We start from the raw sequence: 25,324 nt of genomic DNA on the forward strand, positions 1-25,324 counted from the left end.
TTGTGATTTAAAATCATCTCTAAGCATTACAAAGAAATTTCATCCTTCTGTCTCTTTTTAACCAGTCCTGACATTTTTCAGAACATTCTCATTTTTTAGTAAACAGGAACTATGGCAGTTTCCCACTTGCATGCCAGTTAAAGGTAATAGCATTAAGGTCATTGTTTTCTATCAGTTTCACACCAGTGCTTCGGACCATGGTTATCACCTAGATTTATATTAAGGTTGTCTTTACAGGTAGTCCTTGACTTGCAACCATAATTGAGCCCAAAATTTCTGCTGCTGAATGAAACAGTGGTTGAATGAGTTTTGTCTCATCTTATGACCTTCCTTTCCACAATTGTTAAGTTAGTAACATGGTTGTTAAGGGAATCTGGCTTCCCTATTAACCTGGGATCATATGAGCCCAGGACAACTGCTATAAATATGAACCACTTGTGGTCTGCTCACATGACCATAGGGATGCTGCAATCGTTGTTCAGTGTGAAAAATGGTCATTAGTCACTTTTTTCAGTGGTCATGTAACTTCGAATTGTCACTAAATGAATGTTTGTAAATCACAGATTACCTGTATTCTGGCTAGAACAGGGGTGGGTTCCAGCAGTCATTACTGCTGGTTTGCTCATGGCATGCATGCACATGCTTCATATGCATGCACACATGCATGCACACGCTTCATGTGCATGCACACGCTTCACGTGCTTGATGCGTGATGTACACGCATGTGCATTGCAATAAAATTTGCTCTGCGCATGCGCAGAAGCAAAAAACAAGATTGCGGAGAACTGGTTCGGGGGCGTCGCAGGCCTGGATTGCTGCCAGTTCTGGTTACCTAGGCCGCTAAATCACTACCAGTTCAGCTGAACTGGTGCGAACCAGTAGGAACCCACTTCTGGGGTAGAAGTACTATAATGAGTTCTAAGAAACAGCTATTTAAAGCACCTAGACGTTTGTTTTCTTTGTCATGGCTACAGCCATGTTCAGATAGTCTGTAACTTACAATCAGAATTTTGGTTGCTAAGCAAGATGGTTGTTAAGTGAATCACTGTGATTGCTAATGGAATCATGAAGTCATTAAACAAATTCCAGCTTCCCCCCATTGATTTCTCATGTCAGAAGCTGGCTGGGAAGTTCACAAATTACAAATCAGGACCATAATGATCCTGCAACCATTGCAAATACATTCCAGCTGCCAAGGACCTAAATTCTGATCCCGTGATTGTGGGGAAACTGCAACAGATGTGTGAGTACCACTGTTGTGGTCTTTCGGCCGCCGGCCCCTCCAGCAACCAAATCAGATCAAGAGGCAGCATGGGAGTCAGGGCAATCTGCGAGCTCCGAGGGAGAAGAGGGAATGGAGATGTCAGAGATACAGAGGTGGAGTCTGGGCCATCCATCAGCCCTCTGATGGAGAGTCAACGCACCCTAGGTCTGGAAGTGGCTGATGAGGAAGAGGAGGAACAACTGGGTCCAGTGCCTGATGCACAGATGTGCAGAAGGCAAAGAAGAGGAGAACAGCAGGAATCCACAGGCCGGTCCTTGGGATGGAAGAGCCACACTGCTAGCTACACCCCACCCTGGCACTGGAGATAAAAGGCAAGGGGTGGAGATGAATAGGTGTGGTAGACAACTATTCATCTCCCTGCCAGTCAGCCACTTGTTAGCCTGCTGTGTGTGTGAGAGAGAGACTTTTTGCCGGGGCTGCTGGCGCTCCTAATAAAAGGAACGTTTAGTTAAATACAGAGTGCTTGTTGTGTTTGGGAGCCAGGTCAGAACAACCGGTCATAAGTCACTTTTTTCAATGTACCTTCAAGCAGTCACTAAACAAATGTTGTAGGTTGAGGACTACCTGTATACAATTTACTGTATTTTTTCGGAGTATAAGACGCACCGGAGTATAAGACACACCAAGGTTTTGAAGAGGCAAATTTTTTAAAAAGTAGGTAGGTAGATAGAGGGATAGAGAGGGAGAGAAAGAGAGAGAAATACAGTAGGTAGGTAGGTAGGTAAGGGGAGAGAGAGAGAGAGAAAGAGAAATAGAGAAATACAGTAGGGAGGGAGCGAGAGAGAGAGTGTGTTTAGGTAGGTAGGTAGATAGAGGGATAGAGAAAGAGAAATAGAGAGAGAGGGAGAGGAATACAGTAGATAGGTAGACGTTTTCGTGAACCCCCCCCCCCTAAAACCGAGCAAAAAACAGCCAGTTTTTCACAAAAACGGGTCCGTTTTTCATCCAAGAAATTGCATGCATAGCCTTATGGAGGCTTATAGAGTGCTGCTGGGGGCTGGGGGGCAAAAAATGGCCTGTTTTTTGCTCATTTCTGCCCTCCACAACCCCCAGGAATGCTCTGAAAACCTCCATAAGGGTATGCATGGCCATTTTGGTGAAGGGGCGGGGCTTCGGGAGGCAAAAAATGCTGTATTCGGTGTATAAGATGCACCCAGATTTTCAGCCTCTTTTTTGAGGAAAAAAGGTGCATCTTATACTCCGAAAAATATGATATGTGAGGATAATTGAAGTCCCTTTGGAGCTTCGCTAATTTTTGTCACTCAAACGGCATGTGACGAAACTGCATTACTACCATTAAATGTCAGTGGGCTCTTATAAATGCTGCCTTCTGGGTAGAGGTGGTATGCTGCCGTTCGTCATGGCAGTGGTGCGAAGCTCCGCCCACCCACCCATATGTCATCACAGAGTTTCTGCGCATGCCCAGATGTGTGCGCTCCGACTACCAAACCGACAGCAAAGATAATAGGATACCGGGCATTACATGGCAGCCTCATCTAAAATGGCAAATTGCAGTAGGACAATGCAATGCATTCAAGAAGGGTCCTATTTAAAACACACTGACATGCATGAAATACCCTTCCATGCGGGTAAACCAAAATTAAACCTCTAGGCAGTTGAGTTGTATTCCACGTTCAGTTGAGCCTGCGGGAATTCTTAGGATGCTATGTAAGACAAGGCCCTCATACCAACCATCCCTGTTGTCCCCCACCTAAAAATCTATTGCAGACGCTCAGGAGCTAAAGTTGTCTAGGTAGGATTAAATGTTCTAATACAATGACAAAGTCATGTGTGCGAGCACCGCAGTCCCAAAGCCAGCTGTTCAATGATACATTGATGAAACCAATGATTAATAGAAATTAGTTTTATAAATGAGGGGTTAGCATCCTTTTTTTCTCTGTTGGGGTAATATCTTGGACAATGCACTGTCAGTAGAGTTTCCTCAAATTCACAGTTAAAAGAGGAGGGGATATTTATTCTCTAAAATTCCCTCTCCTATTCTCTTTTTGACAACATTTCCTCTCTCTCCCAAACTATGGGCTGCATGGGAAGAACAAAAGTCAGACTTTTGTACATACACACACACACACAGAGGCTTCCTTCATAGCAGATTGGAAATTAGACTGAAGTTGCGTGAAATGAGACCAATTTTTCAAGACTTGGTGGCAATATGGATTGTCAACATTTTGGGGATAATCTTAAATATTTGCATAATATTGTGCATTAACATTTGCCTCGTAATAATAATATCTGTTTATTACAGAAAAGAAGGGGAAAACTTTCTAGTTATTTGCTTTAAAAAAAACCTCCTGAAATAATGCACTATAATGTAATGGGCTACTAGATGCAAATAGAGCCCAGTTGTGTACATATTTATAATAAGAACAGCATGACATTGTGATTTTTTAAACTGTCATAATGCAGAATGTGTATTACTGTACAGTTAATCACTTTACTTTATTGATTAGCCCTTGGGCCATATCAAAGTGTAGAGTTCCAGACATAAATTATTACTAAAATCTTTTAAATATATTACTATGCAGTAAAACAGAAGTATAATTGGGTATATTCCTTTTCTTTCAGAATGTTATAAATATCTTTCTTTTAATCTTTTCAGAGACACCAGTAAAAGAAAGTGCACCTCCTCCAGGTTAGTAAAATGTCTGTCTGTCTGTCTGTCTGTCTGTCTGTCTGTCTGTCTGTCTCTATCTATCTATCTATCTATCTATCTATCTATCTATCTATCTATCTATCTATCAATCATCTATCTATCTATCTATCTATCTATCTATCTATCTATCATCTATCTATCTATCTATCTATTGTTAAAATAGCAGAATATTGTAAAGGTCTCATTAGGAACATAAAGAAGTCATTAGAACTTCAAACTTGTTTTACCACACATTAATATTTTTGTGTGTTGTTGAGTTTCTTTTTTGTCAACTTTTATTTTTTTTAATGAAAATTTTAAAAAACAAACTTTTACAAATATTTACTTCCCTTCCCACACCCTCCCCCCACAAAAAACCCCCACAACCTCCCCCCCCCGACTTCCCAGAACCAATACAAGGTATAAATCTTTATCAAAAACATTCTAAAGTAAGCTTAAACAGAAAAAAAGTTAATAACATCTTTCATTTGAGCTTTAACTCCGCCTTGCTAGGCTAACTCTAAACAATTCATATCATTCCTGGTTTCTTTAGTCATAAGCTATCTGAAATTTCTTAGTCCCGTATATATTTTGAGTATAATCAATCCATCTTTTCCAGTCCAGTTAATATCTCTCGTTTGAATGATCCTTAAGATATGCAGATATTTTAGCCATCTCAGGTAGGTTTGTTACTTTCAATGTCCATTCTTGAATAGTAGGCAAATCTTCCTTCTTCCAGTATTGCACCACCAACAGTCTAGCTGCGGTTATTAAATGCAAAATCAGGTTAATCTCTACAACTGTACAATCAGTAATTATACATAACAAAAATTTATCCTTTTTTAAAGAACATTTTGCATAATCCACCATATTTTTATCCAAAATGCTTTAACCTTTTTGCAAGTCCACCATATATGAAAGTAAGTAGCATCAGCACAATCACATCTCCAGCATTTAGATTGTAAATTCGGATACATGGAAGCCAGTTTTTTAGGATCTAAATGCCATCTGTAAAACATCTTATAAAAGTTTTCTCTCAAATTTTGGGCTTGTGTAAATTTTATATTTCTTACCCAAATCTTTTCCCATGTGTCCAACATTATTGGTGAGTTTCTGAGAATCTTACTTTCTGTTGACTGCAAGGACACATCAGTACTGTTCTTCAGCAGCCTCTTCCGAGATGTAAATCTGTGTCTACTGAGGTTAGCCTACAATCCATGGATTTACTGATAGTCCTCCATTCAAATAGTAACCTATACGAGGCTTGCTTAGTTTTTTCAAGTTCAATGCAGAATGTGTATTACTACACAGTTATTCACTTTGCTTTATTGATTAGCCCTTGGGCAATATCAAAGTGTAGAGTTCCAGACATAAATTATTACTAAAATCTTTTTAATATATTACTATGCAGTAAAACAGAAGTATCATTGGGTATATTTCTTTTCTTTCACAATGTTATAAATATCTTTCTTTTAATGTTTTCAGAGACACCAGTAAAAGAAAGTGCACCTCCTCCAGGTTAGTAAAATGTCTGTCTGTCTGTCTGTCTGTCTGTCTGCCTGCCTGCCTGCCTGCCTGCCTGCCTGCCTGTCTGTCTCTATCTATCTATCTATCTATCTATCTATCTATCTATCTATCTATCTATCTATCTATCTATCATCTATCTATCGTTGTTAAATAGCGGAATATTGTGAAGGTCTCATTAGGAACATAAAGAAGAGATTAGAACTTCAAACTTGTTTTACCACACATTAATATTTTTTGCGTGTTGTGGAGTTTCTGAGAATCTTACTTTCTGTTGACTGCAAGGACACATCAATACTGTTCTTCAGCAGCCTCTTCTGAGATGTAAATCTGTGTCTACTGAGGTTAGCCTACAATCCATGGATTTACTGATAGTCCTCCATTCAAATAGTAACCTATACGAGGTTTGCTTAGTTTTTTCAAGTTCAACGAAGAATGTGTATTACTACACAGTTATTCACTTTGCTTTATTGATTAGCCCTTGGGCAATATCAAAGTGTAGAGTTCCAGACATAAATTATTACTAAAATCTTTTTAGTATATTACTATGCAGTAAAACAGAAGTATCATTGGGTATATTTCTTTTCTTTCAGAATGTTATAAATATCTTTCTTTTAACCTTTTTCAGAGACACCAGTAAAAGAAAGTGCACCTCCTCCAGGTTAGTAAAATGTTTGTCTGTCTGTCTGTCTGTCTGTCTCTGTCTGTCTGTCTGTCTAGCTATCTATCTATCTATCTATCTATCATCTATCTATCTATTTAGCTATCTATCTATTTATCTATCTATCATAAATTTGTTAAAATAGCAGAATATTGTAAAGGTCTCATTAGGAACATAAAGAAGTGATTAGAACTTCAAACTTGTTCTACCACACATTAATATTTTGTTTTGTGTTTTTGAGTTTCTGAGAATTTTAGTTTCTGTTGACTACAAGGACACATCAATACTGTTTTTCAGCAGCATCTTCTGAGATGTAAATCTGTATTTATTGAGGTTAACCTACAATCCATGGATTTGCTGATAGTCCTCCATTCAAATAGTAATCTATATGGGGCTTGCTTAGTTTTTTCAAGATCAATGAGGGATACCAAACAATTGCTGTGGTGTCCTTGGGAAAATTACAGAGGTCTATTTATAACCTTTTTGATGCTATTTGGAACCCTGATACCATCATAGTTCTATTTTAGTACATGAAGCAAATGCAGTCTTTCACATTTTTCTTCATCTCTATTGATTACTCTGATCATATTCTAAATAGAAGTTTTTCTCGTAACTATTGTTAGCAGATGCCGCTGCATTATTTCATTTCCTGCACAAGTACCCATGTTTTAAATGCAGACTGATGGAAACTTTAATTCACCATATGTAAATAGATGCCATTACAGTCCTTAGGACACTGCATGCTAACAAGTGGGTTTTTTAATTTTTATTTAAAATACAATAAATGTAAAGATCCAGCTTTATACTATGTAAAGGTATCCAAGTTATTTGTAATATTGCTATGGAATATCCCAATAGTTTAGTTTACACATTTAAAACGTTAATATGATGTTAACACTAGTAGCTGAAACATACACAATATTTATGATCAGGGTGTTTCTTTTAAAAATATGCTTATGTTTCCTATATAGTAGAAACTAAGGCTCAGGAAGATGGGAATCCCCCAGAAAAAGGTGAGTACAAGTATTCTTCAAAAGCTAGACAAGATTCTACAGTTCAGGTAGATTTCTGTTCTTTCTTGTTTAGTCCAGTCCCCTACTGGATTTGAACTTCAATTCTTTTAAAAATATAATTAACTATATACCTTCCTGGATTATTTTTGTGCATGTCTCAGAGTCAAAGTTTACTCACTGTCTTTTCTCCCTTTTCCTTTATTAGTTGATTTGGTCCATTGTGTGCATTTTTTTATTTTAGAAAGAATACATCTCACGTTTCTGTGTAGGGTAAAGCTATCTGTAGACGTTTATGATTTAACATTTAAATACTGGATTATTGTAGTATACATTATATCTGTAAAAGCTTCAGTGACATAAAACGTAACCACTTGTCTAGAATAAAATCATTAAAAGATGTAATTCCAGCATTAGTCAAGATTTGGGTACAAACACCCACACACAGAGCAATTGTTTGTACAAATATGCAATATGTATGCATAATGTATAAATGTTTATCATATATTTTGTTCCCTAATATGCATTTATTAACATCCTTTTTTCCAGAAAACATAGCAACTACAATATGCCCATAACCTGGAATACTAACATTAATTTATTAATATTCTCTAAATCCCATCAGGTATCCAGCTATCTAATTAACACTCTGTTATTTCATTTTAACGTATTCTACCCTGGTTCTACTTTGTCAACACATGGAGTGTGTGATTGCAGTTTCTATGAAATCTCCAATATCTCTCTTGATTTCTATAATATTTTTACCATTTTAAAAGTTGGACCAACCATGGCAGATCTGGAAAGGAAACACAGAAAAAAAATTCATCCCAGTTTTTAACTGCCTTACATTTTGTAATGCTAAACAAGTTATCCTTTTCCTTCTTTCATACTATATTCTTTCAATAGTCATTCCATTAAAGGTGGATCTCCACAGATCATCAGGACAAATAGTGGAATCACTGGGTGTATTTCTACATTTTTAATTTCTTTATTCATTTTTTTAATGTTTTAATCCACTTTTTATACATGTAGCATACATGTTATGACAACACATGCTGAAGAAAATACTGATCAGATGTGCAGTTAAAGGAAAGGATTTTAAAAGTCAAATAATCCATAATTTTGAAAGAAATTGAGATGTGATTAAAGCCAAATATATTTCTGAAGAATAATGTTTGAGCCTCAGTAATAATTTGGATTCAGATTGTCCAGTTTCTCAGTTCTCTCAACAAAATAGTAACGAGTCCTACAAAATATTGTAGCCATATGGTATCATCCTTGATTGACTGGATTTGAATTGTATCAACATCTCTCTCTCTCTCTCTCTCTTTCCTATTATTTCTAAGAAATATCAATACTCCAAAACCTGACAATTAGATTTCTCCATTTTCAGCTCTGTATTGAAAGTGATGAAGATTTCTGACATATCAGCTGTCGTCTTCTTGCTTTTTTTCCCCCATGCTTTTGATTGACAGGCAGTTGGTTAAGATTAGTACCACTAGGAACACTATTTTCTGGGCCTGTTCCTCAGCTAAAGTGTGCTTCAGGCTTCCTTCTTTTGTAATGAGAAGCAACAGCTGAGAGCTGGAAAGAACAATTTTGAAACATTGGGAGGAAGAAATGCTTTATTTATTTCTGCCTGAGTGTGGGAACTTAAAGACAGGGGTGGGCTTCAAAAGTTTTAGCAAGGGGTCCTCTGCCCAGTTGCTGGTGGGCATGGCCATTGTGGGTGTGGCCTAGTTGACCTCTTGCACCACGGGGGGGGTGTTTTTGCCCTCCCCAGGCTCCATGGCTTTGGAGGCTTTCCTTGAGCCTCAGAGAGGGCGAAAACTGCTTCGGAGGCCCTCTGGAGGCCAGAAATGGGCCTGTTTCCGGCTTCCCCGAACTTCCAATAGGCCTGTTTTTCACCCTCCCCGAGCCTCCGTGCGTACCTGCACTTACCTGCACCCAAAATGGGCCGTGTGGGGCAGGGGTAGATTCCAGCTTCTTTTACTGCCGCTCAGTAAAAGAAGCCAGGCGTGCTTTGGGCATGCGCACGCTTGATGCACACATGCCCAGTAGTGGGAAAAAATGCTTCTGCTTATGCGCAGAAGCAAAAAACAAGTTGGTGGTGCCTACAGCAGCACCGGTAGAAGCGGTTACTATCGAGTTACTACCTACTTGGCCGAACTGGTCCAAGGAACCCACCTCTGGCATGGGGACTCATGGAAGGAGCGGAGTGGGGTGGGCGGGGCCGGTCAGGTGTGGGATTTCAGGGTTCTCTGAACCGCACAGAATCTTAATTAGAGGTTCTCCCGAACCCCTGCGAACCCCCAGCAGCCCACCCCTGCAAGGGTATCAGTGTGCAGTGCATGAGACATCAAAATGGGAGCTCTGACCATGTGATTGAAGCCCTGCCTCTTTTAAATGTATGTCTCAGTGCAACACAATTTTTAAAAAGAGGAGGACTTCAATCACATGTTTGTGGGTGCCATATTTACTTTTTAAAATACACACACATAGATATTCCCAGATAGTTATAGTCCAATCTCTTCTTTAAAAACTCCAGTGTTGGAGCACCTACAATTTCTGGAGGCAAGTCATTTCACTGATTAATTGTTCTAACTTTCAGGAAATTTCTCCTTAGTTCTAGATTGCTTCTCTTATTGATGAGTTTCCATCCATTGCTTCTTGTCCTACCTTCAAGTGCTTTAGAGAATAGCTTTGCTCCCTCCTATTTGAGATATTGGAACACTGCTATCATGTCAGCCCTAGTCCGTTTCTTAATAGTGTAATCGTAATGTTTTTTAATATCACTGTATAAGTAATTATTATTGGATGAAGTCCTCATTATTGTCTTTAATTGATTTCAGTTTTAGGGCCCATTAATTTATGATGAGTAATCTTAATGCTTAATTCTTCCTTTGAAAGGAACGGAACACCGAATTAATGTTCTGTCAAAATTCAATTTTCTACTTGGAAGAAAAGCCTTTTAAACGTAATACAATGCATACAACATTGTATAAGGCTGGGTTCACACAATATACCGGACACTGTACAGTATAGGTTAGCCAAGTACAATATCTGAGTCCATGTAGCATATTATGTCCAAAAACATAAACCCATATTGTGGGTAAATACGATGGCCTTTTTGCCATAATATGCTAAGACAATTATTACGCTTCCACAACAGGCTAAATATATTATCCTTCTATTTTCCTTTCCATTCATTCAAACTGTGATCTTCCCAACCCCTTTTCATTCTGTGTAACATGTTATGCAAACCCAACCCTGTGTCTTAATTTTGACAGAAATAATAGGCATGTCATTCATATTATTTTTACATAGGTATCTTAATATGAATGAAGAAAAATAATCGTTTGATTGCAGCACTTTTTTTTCTTTTAAAAAAATTATTAATTATATTATTTTTACCTCTTAAAAAAATAAACCCAAAAGATCATGGTGATGAATGTATCTGTTGGTACACGTTTTACTTGCAGACGGAAACGTCACTGAAACAACATCTTCGTCAGGTCAGATCTATGGTTGACCTTGATTTTCATTTTAACTTTTTTGTATTCCATTTCCCCACTCAGTTTTTATATTTTGTGTCTAACAAACACAGCCATGTTGAAAGCTCCCATTCAAACCCATGTTTTAATAATGGATTACACATCATCTATCCCATTTTTGTTTTTGCGTGAAGCATTGAATCATTGCTCAATCCCATAAAGCTTTCTCCACAAGTTTACCTTTGTCATTACCAGCTCCCCAGCTATCATGGTTTTTCCCTTCCTTCTATTACAGGTTTTTTGTTTTCCTCCATTTTTACTAAACTTCATTGTTGCTTTTTCTTGTCACAATTCTCTATTTTACCTTTTATGTATTTCTTTTTACAGATGAAGAGGATTCTTCAGCAACAGGTTAGGAAGACTATTGCATTTAATGTTATATGGTAATGATAGCACATAGACCTATATGCCACTTTTGCTCTACAGCCCTCAATAAGCGGTTTACAGAGTCAGTATATTGCCCCTAACAATCTGGGTCCTCAGAAGGATGGAAAGCTGAGTCAACCTTGAACCACTCAGAATCGAACTGCTGTCAGTGAGCAGTGAGTTAGCCTGCAGTGCTGCATTCTAACTACTGCGGCACCATGATATTAGGATAAAATATGAAGACTTATTAAGATTGAATTTTTATGTTCCCAACCAGGGATAATTTCATCTAAATTAAACCAGATACCTTTGTAAATTTATTTATTTTCCAACAACCCTCCCCCCCCCAGTTGATTTCACTGGAACTTCCCAATAAGAGACTTTGAAAGACTATATTTTAAAAATCTGCTATCTTTCATGAAGAAATGTATCTCAAAATACATTGAGGAAGATTTTTAAAAGTAGCCTAACAATTATTTATTAGTTGTTAAATAATTAATTTATTATTTTACTGTCAGATTATTGTAGCCATAAACATCCAGCGTAGAAGCAAGAAAAGGGGTAAATGATCACCCAGGTTCATGGTATCATCGCACATAATGCAAGTTGTATGCTTGTGTCAAATATCATGACATGAATAATTGCACTATTGGTGCAATGATGTCATGAACGCTGTGTCATCATTTTAATGTCATGAGGTTGACAACTATGCTGACCCAAATGCAAGCAGGGGACATTCTCTGAAATTGCTAGGAGAGAAAATCCTCATACTTCTATGCCCCTGGAATGAGAAAAACATTCATCCACTTTGAAGAGACCATACTTTAAATTTAAGAAGAAAACAAAACAGATGATGCTACTATCTGTCTTCATTACTTCTACTCTGTTGAGATTAGGAATATTTGGGAATACCATCTGGGGCATCCAAAGTGTTTTGGAATGAGTGGCCATAATAAAATTACAATAAATAATACCGCCACCAATAGAAATCTTTTCTACAGGTAAGCTTGCTCAACCCATTATCATACCAGGTGGCAGGACTGGGAGATACCACCCAGTCATGCCACTCCAGGCATGTGATTTAGACTATATATCTGCCATACTCCATATAATTTCCCTTCCCATTTTCTCACAGTAGAAAATATGGCAGGCCTGAAGACCTAATGTAAAAGATGGCTTTCAGGCCTGACAGGCTGTCCCCACTCAGCAGAAGATCGTTTCCTGTAATGAGAGTAACACAGGGGTTTAGAATTATCTAACCACCCCTTCTCTCTTGTCTTATCGTAATGCCCGTGACCCGTCAAAACCGCGGTCCACAAAAGCGCGCTCGACGAAAGCGCGCATTTGACGTCATCACAGCGCGACGAAAAAAATTAAAAATTGAAATAAAAATAAAATTAAAGCAAGCCGATTCACATAAAGGTAAGGGTTAGGTTTAGGGTTAGGGTTAGGGTTAGGGTTAGGTTAAGGGTTAGGGTTAGGTTTAGAGCGTTAGGGTTACGTTTAGCGTTAGGTTAAGGGTTAGCGTTAGGTTTAGGGTTAGGTTAAGGGTTAGGTTTAGGGTTAGATTTAGGGTTAGGTTAAGGGTTAGGTTTAGGGTTAGGTTTAGGGTTAGGTTTGGGGGGTTAGGGTAAGGTTTTCGCTTTATTTTTACATTTATCGATCACAGCGCGATGTTTTCGTCGCGCTGTGATGACGTCACGTACACGCTTTCGTCGAGCGCGATTTTGTCATCCGCAGTTTTGTGGTGGAACCGTAATGCCCCACCCCCAAGTGCTGCTCAAAGGCCCCATCTGCTCAGCTTCAACCAAATGATGTACCTCCCACTGTCCTCTTAAACAATTCATTACAACCTATAATTTTCCTCCTTTCTTTTAAAATATGAAAGGTCCACTGTTCTGCATAGACAATTAAGCAATCAGGACAATAACTTTTGAATGTTGATATTATCCAGTTTATGCTTACTTTTCAGATGGTACAAATAAACCTGGAGAGAGAAAGGACTCAGGTGAGATATGCTAAATCTGAAAAGAAGAAGACAAAACTCAAAACATTCCAATATTTATTATTAACAGGTTTTTTTTTGTAGCGTCCATTTTCAGTTGCAAGTGATTTATGCTTATTATAACTTTTTCTTCTTGGTTTTTTTTTTTTTAACAGCTCTAGATAAAAAGCCTGTTTCAAAGGTTCCTGAAGTCCTAATGTCCAAGATAGCTTCTTATGATCGAGGACTCTTCGCCTTTGTTTCTGATGTGAAGTTAGAAACCTCCAATCATATGAAGCTTTGGAGTAGATTAGTGCACAGTGGTGTAACAAATTAGCTGTGATATAAGAAATGGATTTGGAAAAACTAAAGATGGACCTTTATTCATATACCACTGTAATTCATTTTTGCAGTGGAAATATTAAAACAAAATCTTTTTTTAAATATTTCATAATTGGGGAGCTATTTCTTATTGATTTGTTTATCAGAATGCTAAAACATTTAAAATTATACTTTTAAATTGGTTATCAAATGCATTATATTCCACATAGAAGTTATGTACTCGAGCTATTTTCTATATATAATTACTGTATAGAATTATATAATTCCTGAAGTATATAGCTGAAAGAAGGAATTTATCTCTAAAGATGAGTTCCTTTCACAGAGAAACGCATAGAGCAGCCTGGTTGTTGATGGATTAAGACATATAGTAGCAACACTTGACAATAAAAAGTGCATATGAAATTTTTGCCATATAGTGTAGTATATCATGCGTTTGATATAGATAGAAATATGATAAGGTTTGGTACATTCATCCATCTAGTCATCATTCTTTGGGGATATACTTGTATACTTGTTATAAGCAACAATCAAAATCAATTGTCCATGATCTATATAGAGAGACAAAAGTTGGAAAGAAAATCTGTTGCAGAATGAAATGAAAAGTGTGGCATAAGAGAATTCTTTACCGGTTCTTGAAATTCCTCTGCAGATTTTTTAAAAATTAAAATGGCTATTCCAGCTTACTTTTTTCCCCTCATAGGATGACTCAGACTTTAATATTCACAACCCCACCAAGTTGGTTAGAAGACCATAAAACTATGACCATAGGATATACATTAACATGAAACTTTCTATAGGACTATGTTCTACATTAGATTCCAGTAGCATACATCTACCTAGACTCTAATCCAGAAATTCATATCTTGTACAGAGCAAACATATATCTATGCATGCAAAAAAATGTAATCAATTTGTCTTCTACTGAAAGAATGGAAGACAGCTTTTCCCAGCAGGATAACTCTTGTAGCAATTAATATGGATGATTTTATTATGCAAAAAAAAAAAAAAAACCTACCTTAATTTTTCTACTCAGACAAAGTTGATTAGAAATTGAAAGACTTATTTACTGTTGCTCAATATTATACCAATAGGGACCTGGCCATCATTCAGCACTAGGTTCTCCACTTCTTTTAGCTCAGGGGTCAGCAACCCACTGCTCTGGAGCCGCATGTGGCCTTTTCCTGCATCTGCTGTGGCTCCCTGTCGCTCAAAATATGTGTCACAACCGCCAATGTGTGGCATGCAATTTATTGAGCTTTTCAATCCCTCTTGGCCAACCATGTATAGATCCAAGAAAATAAAACAGAATGTTTAATTCAACTACATATGCTAGTTTTGTGGCTGCTCAGAAAATAGTCAGGCTTGGGAAGAGTTTGTGGCTCCCAATGTTTTCTTATCTGTGGGAGATGGGTCCAAATGGCTCTTTGAGTGTTTAAGATTGTCATCCCCTGTTTTAGCTCAACAGATAGAATTTTGTTTAACTGTCTACTTTGAAGCCTAGCATGGATGTTCCCAAGACTCCACTTTCATTCCACAGTTGGGTGCAACTTAGAACTGAGACGGTATCACCATGCTATGTGTCTTAAGACTTGAAACACAAGGAAGTATTCTGTGTTCATTACTGAAACAATGAAGCCATTCAAATTGTAAAGACTACTGTAAAGACTGTAACATACAGTTAAAACTCATATCACTAGTACAAAACTCTACTCCATTCATAAATGTGTGCTCTGTATAACACTTTCCTTATCTCAGTAACCTTATCTTACTTGAAATACAGTTATAGGGAGTGCATGTCTATTTTTAAGAAGTTACATTAGTGCTAAACAGAATCCTAGGTAAGCATTGCTTACTTAATAGGTTCATTCTGATAATGGCTATTTTCCCTTGTTTTCTATACTAGTATTCTCTGCAGGAGAAGAAGGAGAAAAACAAGATTCCCAGAAATCTGTTTTATTTGTTGAAAAACCAAAAGGTGGCTCAATTAGTGTAGGTAAGTGTAAAAAGAACAATTGCACCTGCAACCCTGTTCATATCTATATTTCAAAAAAGGACTTACTTCTCTGTAAACATTTATAGGATTAGGTTCAGAGGTGGGTTGCTACCGATTTGCACCAGTTCAGGTGAACCGGTAGTGGTATTTTGGCCTTGGTCGCAGAACCGGCAGTGCCCCAGGCTGGCCACGCCCCTGAACTGGTTCCCTGGTCGCCACTGCCATCATGTTTTTTAGTAATTTTTTCATGTTCTGGGCACGCACAGAATAATTTACCGTCAACTGCACACACACACACGCAGTGAACCAGCAACAATGCTGGCAGCAACACTGGCAGCAACCCACCCCTGGTTAGGTTGCATGTGTATTCATGATATGGTTCATGATAAAGCTCACTGTGATTATGAATTAGCATTGCTCAGGCACCTCTAGTCACTGAATGTGGATATAATGCACTGATAGAATCATATTCTATCACCAACCAACCACCGCCAACATTCAATCAGAATCTCTTGTCCATGAATTGAAGCTATTCTTCCATGTCCTACACCCAGAATGAGAAGAACATGTCTTGACCTTCATCAGGGTGACATCCTTTTCAGCATTGTAAGAGGACTATCATGTTTCCTCTCAGGCATATTTTCTCAAGGCTAAATTTACCACCACTTTAAATCTCTTTTCATAGGATTTATCATTTAATCCCTTGATCATTTTCATTGTCCTTCTCTGAACCTATATCAATTTCTCTCAGTCCTTAAAGTCTGGTGTCCAGAATTTTCCTGATGATCCAACCTCAAATTGCATTCTCATCTCTCTGCTAGTCCATGTTCAATTTGCAATCTCCTATTTCTCTAAGCTATTTTACACCAGTACAGTTATCCCATCCTATACGGTTAACTATACACTAGTAACAACCATGGGTTGCACATTTTGTTACTACTGGTTCACCCTGCGTGCCCACTTCACATGCATGAACACATGAAGCTGGCATGTGGGCACCTTGCACACATGCACCCGGCTTTCCGTGCATGCGCTTTGCTCATGTGCGTGCCTTCCGTGCATGTGCCCAGCCTCAAAAAGGTGCCTAAGTAGGACGGCATAAAGCCGGGGCAGGTGGGCGGGCATTTCTGCTACTGGTTCAGGCAAACCAGTTCGAACTGGCTGAATACCACCTCTGACTAGTACAGTTATCCCATCCTATATTAGTGCATGTGTTTGTGTGTGTGTGTGTGTGTGTGTGTGTTAAGGGAAGAACTTTACATTGGTCCCTACTGAAGTTCATGTTACTTGCTGATCATTTTCTTTTTGCCAATTGTTTTTCTGACATTTGGACTATCTACCTGTACTTTTCCTTTGATGTCTTTTCTTCTTTCCATATCCTTCCATTTTCAGTATATTTGTACACTATATTTCATGTCATAGAGGTATAGCAATGCTGCAGTTTGCCTAATTGTGGCACTTCAGTGTTGTTCTGGGGGCCTCCTCTACTACCTCTGCAGCAGGGGAAAGCAATATAAGTGAAATCTTAAAGAAAACCCCTAAACAACTTGTAAAGTGTTGCAGCAGCTTCATTTAGCTTTTTAAAAGAAGGTGAATCTGTTACTTTTAAGAAGCTTAAAAAATCCCTCCATCATCCCAGTTATTGGAAGTAAACCAGTGGTGGGATACAATCGGTACGGCGAATACGGGCATACCATTCTGGTACGGTCCTCCAGAAGGCACAACCACCCTCCTTACCTGTGTTTGAGCCGATTGGGGCTTACACGCATGCACACAGAGCATATGGCGCCTGTGCGACGTTCCACCGAGCATCTGGAGCATCACGGAGCCATCGCAGAGTATCGCGGGCAGTAAGTGTGCATGCGCGTGCTGCACACGTGCTGCGTCCATGCATGTGGTGGACGCCCGGCCCCGTTGCACCGTACTGTTTGCTACGGGATCCGGAACCCACCATTGAAGTAAATGCAAGATTGAAATTATACATGTAAATCTTTTCCTGTTCTCTAGCAATGATCTGATCCGTAGATAGGAGCTGGATATCATTCCCCTCCCCCATATCTCATGAAACAAATCAATCATAGTTTAATAACATGCTCTGGTTTTCTTCTGTTGGATTAACTCTATATACAAAAAAATAATGAAACAAATAATTTGCTTTTTGAGTCTCTTTAATTATTAAAAGAGGATGTTTTTTTTACAAAGTAAAAACAATAAAAGTTTTAACAAAAAGAAAGAAAGTGAAGTAAAAAGAAAAGAAATTTCCAAAAGAAAACTGTCCAATTAGCGAACCCACAACAAAGAAACACTCTCTGGAAAACTGAATTCCCAAAAGTAAAACTTTATTGGATACATCATTTTGGTATTGAAGAAACAAAACCACATCTGGTTTCCTGCCTAAATACTTGCCCAGTTAAACAATACTTTCTCCTTCTCCCTAACCCTGGATGATTACATTGTCCAATAATGAGATGTTCTTTTGTTATGGGAATAGGCCATCTCTTTTTCAGGCATCTGCAGTGATCACCTTGATGGCTTCTCACAATCTCTGCATACATTCTCCACATTCCATTCCCCCCCCCCCCAGTTCATTGGCAAGTTGAAAACCATTAAGGTTTGAAAGAAGCAAAACAATCCAATCTTGACAAGAGATGAATAAGGAAAGAAAGAAAAAAGAGAAACGAGATATAAAGAAGTAGCTTCTGGTTTTCTTTAGAACAAACACATTTCTATTTTATTCTCCCTATATATAGTTATAGAGAAACTCATTTCATTCCATATTCTGCTCTTTCCAAATCATCAATCTCATAAAGAACACGTTTATTTTTTTCCAGCTATGGCAAAAAGTTCATAAGGGGTTTCAGCCACTGACCAATGTTATTGTCTAAGATTTTTATTGTTAGGGAATTTGTTATTCCCTAATTAAACAAGTCTAATTTTGCCTTTTCTGCAAATTTTTTAACTATCATTTTTCCATTGTGTGCTTTTCAGTCTTTCTAGCTTTAGAAATGGGTATTTAAATCTCATTTACATGTGTCAGATATTCCCTATTGGTTAATTCTATTTTGATTTTTGTTGGTTGTCTTGCTTGTTTTCAGGGCAAAATATCACATTCACAGCCAAAGTAGAAGCTCAGGATCTTCTTCGGAAACCCACTGTTAAGTGGTTTAAAGGAAAATGGATGGACTTGGCAAGCAAAGTTGGAAAGCATCTTCAGTTAAAAGAAACATTTGAGCGACTAACCAAGGTATATATAGAAAGATGACCTTTTTCAAAGTATACGATTCAAAATATATTCGCTTAAAAAAAAATATCCTCAAGTTTTGCACCAAATTGTCATTTGTAATTCTACTAATCTACAAATGTTAGCACCACAACAAACATATCCCTAAAGAAAACAATTCAATGGTGGTGGGTAGGAGCCTTTGTCTAAAATCACATGCTTGGAAAAATAGAAAGATGATATAGGATTTATTGATCAAAGTGGTTTTTGTGATTATACAGTTATGGATTGTCTTAGACCAGGGAATGGCAAACTCAAGGCCCAGGGGCCAAATCTGGCCCCATGGGTGCTTAGATCCATCCCATGGGGTGCTAGGATCTGGCCCATGAGGCTGCCCTGGACAGTGAAGAAGAAGAACAGTGAAGAATCAACCCGTGGTGCCTCTGCCAGCAAAAATGGAGCTCAGGAGGACCTTGTTCAGCACCCCCGAGCTCCATTTTCACTTGTGGAGGGTGGCAGGAGGGTGTCAGAGCCGAAAATTGAGCTTGGGAGCCCATTTTCACTGGCAGAGTGCTTGGACTACTATAGGCACACACCCCCTAACATGAGTGATGTCATTCTGGCCATGCCTATACTGGCCATGCTCTCTTAAGGTCAAACAACCCTGATGCGGCCCTCAATGAAATCGAGTTTGATACTCTTGTTTTAGACTCAATCCATAGGACACAGGTCCCAGGCAAATTGTGAGCTCATAAAGCTGGGAAATTGGAAATTGCTGTGATCAAAAGGAGACGTTATAACAGACCTGGAGTCAGAATAATTGCAATCCAGTTTGGAAGACTCAAAATTGTCATCTTCTGGGTGGTGAGAAGGTCAAGATGTGGTTTTGGGAATCAATTATTAACAGATTAGTATGGCAAATTAAGACAACTAAAAAATGTGAAAAACAAGCAAAAAACCAATCTGTTTCATTGTGTCGAAGTACAAGATGCTCATAAGTAGATGTGTTTAGTTTCCAATTATTCTTGCGATTTTATATGAATGATTGCATTATACCTTTGGGTTTCAGATGTATACATTTGAGATGCAAATAATCAAAGCTAAGGACAATTATGCAGGAAATTATAGATGTGAAGTAACATATAAGGATAAAGTTGATAGCTGTTCTTTTGATTTGGAAGTTCACGGTAAGAATCTTTTGTTATATATTTTTTTTTAAATGGTAAATATGTGTCATATATTAAGATAAAAACTTCTGTCCCCAAAACTAACCCTGAATTTATTTCTCTATGCCATGTTAGATTTCAGCTCCTGTAATTCCACAGACAAAATAAATTAACTCTGTGGGCAAGTGGGGTTATAGAAAATGAAATCTATCCCAGGTTTGGAAAGGCCACTTTATATTTTCTTAAAATTTAAATGGCCTCCAGGCTAAGCATTTTCTTCCATATTTGAAAATTATCCTTCTCTATTTTTAGCATTATTCAGAGATAATGAACAGGAGTGTGCCATCCTGAACAACTTTTTAGAGCTGGAATTGAAATCTACTTTAAAAGGGTTTTTTGATTTGGCACTATGAAGTGGGGTTGTGGAAACTAAACTCAGAAAGAAAGAAAAAGAAGAGATAAAAAACTAATACCCTGTTTCCCTGAAAATAAGACCTCCCCAGATAATAAGCCCAATCGGGCTTTTGAGTGCAAACGCTAAAATAAGCCCTCTCCCAAAATAAGCTCTCCCTGAAAATATTGCAATACAGCAGCAGCCTAGAGGTGACCATGCTTGCCACCTCCTGCAACTCAAAAATAATAAGACCTCCCCAAAAATAAGGCCAAGTGCTTATTTGGGGGGTCAGAAGAAAATAAGACACTGTCTTATTTTCGGGGAAACACGGTAAGAGTTAAAAGCATCAAGAATGAGACAGAATGTCATTTGTTAGACCCAGAGTACTACATCCCATTTCAAAGAAATGTCAGTCATATCTGGAAATAAGAATGGTATCAGTGTATTATGACAATTTGGCATTTAGCTCATAACCTAGACCTAGGATATAGAATATTTCTGACAAAGAATTGTCAGTAAACAAGACCCATTAATTTGTCCATGGGTCTAACTGAAACATCCAGGAAACTCACAAGGAGGAACTTCTGAAAGTCTACAGGACAGACTTGGACAGAATCCATTGCCCTCCTCTACTACTACTACTACTACACCCCAACAACTGGGACTGAGTAGCTAACTGCTCCTGAATGTGAAAGTTTCATGTAATATTTTGGCTAATAGCCATGGAAAGATCTATCTATCTCCCTCATCTTTTAAAACACTCACTTTAATTCACAGTTGGCGGGAGAAAGGATTCAGAATATCTTTGAGCTGGTGAGCTCATGCTATATCCTTGAAGCAATTATTTCTGAAGCTTGCTGAAGTATTCAGTTTATATTTGGACAAAGTGCATGGCGGATACCAGGGATGACAGCTCAAGACTATAAATTTATCCTTTGGGAATGTCAAAAACAGCTTTCATCTCGACTTGAGCAAAAGCTTTTCCCATTAGTAGATCATCATGAAACCCCAAAAGAAAGGACATTAAGTCTTAAACTCTGTCGCAACCAAACTTTTCCTATGTTTGTAGGCAAAAGGATGAAATAAAAGGCTATCAGATTTTTAATTATTTTAGCATAGGTACAGATTTGTTTGCAAAAAGGAAGAGCTTACACAGGCATGTAAGCAGAATTCTCCTCATTATTGCAGGATGAAATTATGGTGAATTAGAAACCATCAGAACCCCTCAGAGGTGTCTATATTAACACATCCTATTCTACATTTTTCTAGGAGGGTGAACTGTTTTTCCCAAATAGCAGATCAGAGGCGGGTTCCTACCAGTTCAGCCTGGTTCAGCGGAACCGGTAGTGGTATGCCACCCTGGGTCACAGAACCAGCAGCGATCCAGGCTGGCCATGTCCCCGAACCTGTTCCCCAGTTGCTGCCGTTGCTGTCACCATCTTTTTTTGTTAGTTCTGTGCATGCGCAGAACAATTTCCACTGAAGTGCGCATGCATGCACAGCACGCATCCAGAACGTGCCCAAAGCGTGCGGGCATGCGAACCAGCAATAATACTGGCTGAAACCCACCCCTGCAGCAGATGTTTTAAAGTGGGATAACAGGTGTTGGATGATAGAACTGTCTTGGTCGAAAACATTTGGTGAAACTCCCTGTCCAAAGAGAGTGTCAGTTCTATCTTTTAGAAATGAAATGAGAGTTGGAGAAAGAGACACCTTTGAATTCCCTCAGGCAGTAAACTATCTTACGTGGTCTCTGTCGCTCAGAATTATTTGATGGCAGTCAAGGAGCAGAGCAGCAGCCTCACCATCAGTTTGGCATCCCAGTTCAATGAAGTTTACAAACAATGATGAAAACCTCTTTAGGGTATACTTTTAAGCCTCAACTCCCAGCTTTAAGATTAAGCCTAGAATGAAGATCAGAGCCTAATACTTGTCTAGCATGTTTAAATCTGTCTTAGTGGCCCTGTAAGAGAGCCAATTTGGTGTAGTATAGAAGTCTCCAAACGTGGCAACTTTTAAGACTTGTGGACTTCAACTCCTAGAATTCTCCTGGTGACTCCTGGTGTAGTAGTTAAGGCATAAGGTTAGAAATCGGGACACTTTTGATATGAAGCCAACTGGGTGACTTTGGGCCAATTACATTCTCTCTCTCAGCTCTCAGAAGAAGGCAAACCTCTTCTGAAATCTTGCCAAGAAAACTGCAGGGACTTTTCCAGGCAGTTACCAGGAGCCAACACTGATTTGAAGGGGCAAAAAAAAATGTCCTATGGAAATTTGCAGCATATAATTTATTTATGGATTAAATTGAGTCCATCCAAGATCAAAGGATTTAGATCCTCATAATACCACACCTCCTGGATTTTTGCTGAGCATATGGCTGTCAATAACATCTAGGCAAGACTTCCAGTAGTTTAGCAGCAAAGCCACAGAGATATTCACTCTAGCAACACAAGTCTACCAAATTACCAAGGTCAGCATCTTCATTAATCTGCCAAGGCATCAGGGCACATTAATAGAATGTCCAGCAGCTGACAGACAGCTAACTGGACAAATCACAACCTCTGGTTCAATTCAGAAGGAGACTGGCAAGTAGCCAACCTCTTGGCAGATGTAAGCTTTCTGCGGAGGTAAATTGCTTTGTCTAATTATGTGTCTAATCAAACCCAAGGTTAAACTGACCTCTGTGTTTACCAATTTAGTCAGATACGTTCCTGACTTCTAAAGTCATTTTTTCAGTGAGTATGAAGAATTTAAGGGATGCCCAGTTTATAGGAACACTTATGATTTATTTTAGATTTTCTGATTGCATAAGCTCATCCTCTATTTTATAGCCCACTGTTGGTTTTTTTAGCTGTAATATATTTCATTAATTAAATAAGATCATTATAACGGAGATGGAATCCATGATATGCTTTTATTTGCAGAACCCATTTTCGTTGGAGAGTAGAATGGGAAATAAATATCCATTTCTCCCATAATTCTCTGGGCACTTTTTGGAATGTTTTCCAAGGGATATTCCTGTCCTCCAGAGCATATTTAAAAGGGCCTCCAGATGAGGGGAGATGAAGAGAGAAAATGTTCATGAAAGTCTGTTTGTACAATTCTGTCCCTTCTACCAGGGACACACTGGCTCAGTGGCTGAGACACTGAGCTTAACAATCAGAAGGCCGGCAGTTCAGTGGTTCGAATCCCTAGTGCTGCATAATGGAGTGAGCTCCTGTTACTTGTCCCAGCTTCTGCCAACCTAGCAGTTCGAAAGCATGTAAAAGTGCAAGTAGAAAAACAGGGATCACTTTGGTGGGAAGGTAACAGCGTTCCGTGCGCCTTCGGCATTTAGTCATGCCGGCCACATCACCATGGAGACATCTTCGAACAGCCTTGGCTCTTCAACTTTGAAACGGAGATGAGCACTGCCCTCTAGAGTCAGGAACGACTGGGAACTTTTACCTTACCTTATCCCTTCTACTTTTTTATCATTTTACTTTGTTTCTGGTTATCTAAAAAATCATCATCTTTTAGAAAACAACTGCAATTGTTCGTAAAATATACAGGTAGTCCTTGACCTATGACCACAATTGGGCCCAAAATTTCTGTTGCTAAGTGAAACAATTGTTGAGCAAATTTTGCTCCATTTTACAACCATTCTTGCCAGTGTTGTTAAGTGAATCACTGCAGTTAAGTCAGTAACATGGTTGAATCTGGCTTCCTCAATGACTTTGCTTGTCAGAAGGTTGCAAAAGGTGAGCACATAACCCTGGAACACTGCAATGGTCATAAATATGAGTCAGTTGCCAGCCATCTGACCATGGGGATTCTGCAATGGTTGTACATGTCAAAAACTGTCGTAAGTCCCTTTTTTCAATGCTGTTGTAACTATGAATAGTTACTAAATGGACTATTGTAAGTTGAAGATTGCATGTATAAATAGTCCTCAACTTACAACAGTTCATTTAGTGACCATTCAAAGTTACAACACCACTGAAAAAGGGAACTTACGATCATTTTTCACAGGTACAGCCTTTGTGGCCCTCCCTGTGATGTGATCAAACTCAGATACTTGACAACTGGTTCATATTTATGACCGTTGCTGTGTCCCAAGGTCATGTGATCCCCTTTTGCGACCTTCTGACAAGCAAAGTCAATGGGGAAGCCAGATTCAACTAACAACTGGGTTGCTTACTTATCAACTGCAGTAATTCACTTAACAACTGTGGCAAGAAAAACCGTAAGATGAAGCAAGACTCACTTAACAAATTTCTCACTTAACAACAGATATTTTGGGCTCAATTGTGGTCATAAGTCAAGGACCACATACATACATACATACATACATACATACATACATGCATGCATGCATGCATACATAAATTACAGATATAAATTATAGATATAAATTATAGATATAGATATAGATATAGATATAGATATAGATATAGATATAGATATAGATATAGATATAGATATAGATATAGATATAGATATAGATATAGATATAGATATAGATATAGATATAGATATAGATATAGATATAGATATAGATATAGATATAGATATAGATATAGATATAGATATAGATTAGATATAGATATAGATTAGATATAGATTAGATATATAAGCATAGATAAATATCTACTCTTAGTCTCCCACTTTAATCAGTGGACCACACTGATACTCATTCTTATTTATCCTCTCTTTCTCTGACTTGCTCTCCCTTCCCCACCCTTCCATACATAATTTCCTTGATTATTATATTTGATCATATATATTGCGGATTCAGGCTCGCAAAATTGCTTTCATTTTATAAAGGATCTCTTTTATTATTTTTAGTGTTTATCATTTATCAATGGTTAATGGATAATGAATTACGCTGCAAAGAAGTTTATAATACTGCAGAGAGTTGGATCCTTTTGTCACTTGCCAATAGGATTCTGTTCACCTGTGTATAAACGGATTACTTGAGCTGTACACAGGATTGAACGAATCCTATTCTAAATCAAATAAATGTCATCTATCACACAGACACTCTCTGCCCAGGTTTAACCCTTGAGAAACTTCAAAAGTTAAAACTTTAATTTTTATTTTTATTTTTTAGAAACAGAAACTACGCAATCAATAGATATCCGGTCGGCATTCAAAAGAAGGTAATTTTAAGTGATCTTGGAAACTTCTTTAGTA

At 38.2% G+C, this 25,324-nt stretch overlaps 1 protein-coding gene across 2 annotated transcripts in view; it reads left to right on the forward strand.

Moving 5' to 3' along the window:
- The window catches only part of MYBPC1 (myosin binding protein C1), a 105,175-nt gene that overhangs the window by 22,770 nt on the left and 57,081 nt on the right, over window positions 1-25,324 (forward strand). Inside the window, exons 2-9 of one of the 2 annotated variants that reach the window (XM_087723031.1) lie at window positions 3,903-3,935; window positions 5,421-5,453; window positions 6,088-6,120; window positions 7,092-7,133; window positions 15,280-15,369; window positions 18,465-18,613; window positions 19,659-19,776; window positions 25,242-25,290. In XM_087723031.1, the coding sequence (XP_087579157.1) occupies window positions 3,903-3,935; window positions 5,421-5,453; window positions 6,088-6,120; window positions 7,092-7,133; window positions 15,280-15,369; window positions 18,465-18,613; window positions 19,659-19,776; window positions 25,242-25,290 (547 nt within the window). The remainder of the gene's footprint in view (window positions 1-3,902; window positions 3,936-5,420; window positions 5,454-6,087; window positions 6,121-7,091; window positions 7,134-15,279; window positions 15,370-18,464; window positions 18,614-19,658; window positions 19,777-25,241; window positions 25,291-25,324) is intronic. The other variant, XM_087723032.1, reaches the window with a different exon arrangement.

Source organism: Thamnophis sirtalis, unplaced genomic scaffold (assembly GCF_051295495.1).
Source record: "Thamnophis sirtalis isolate CommonGarterSnake01/CBP01778 unplaced genomic scaffold, rThaSir2_p1.2 scaffold_9, whole genome shotgun sequence".
NCBI lineage: Eukaryota > Metazoa > Chordata > Lepidosauria > Squamata > Natricidae > Thamnophis > Thamnophis sirtalis.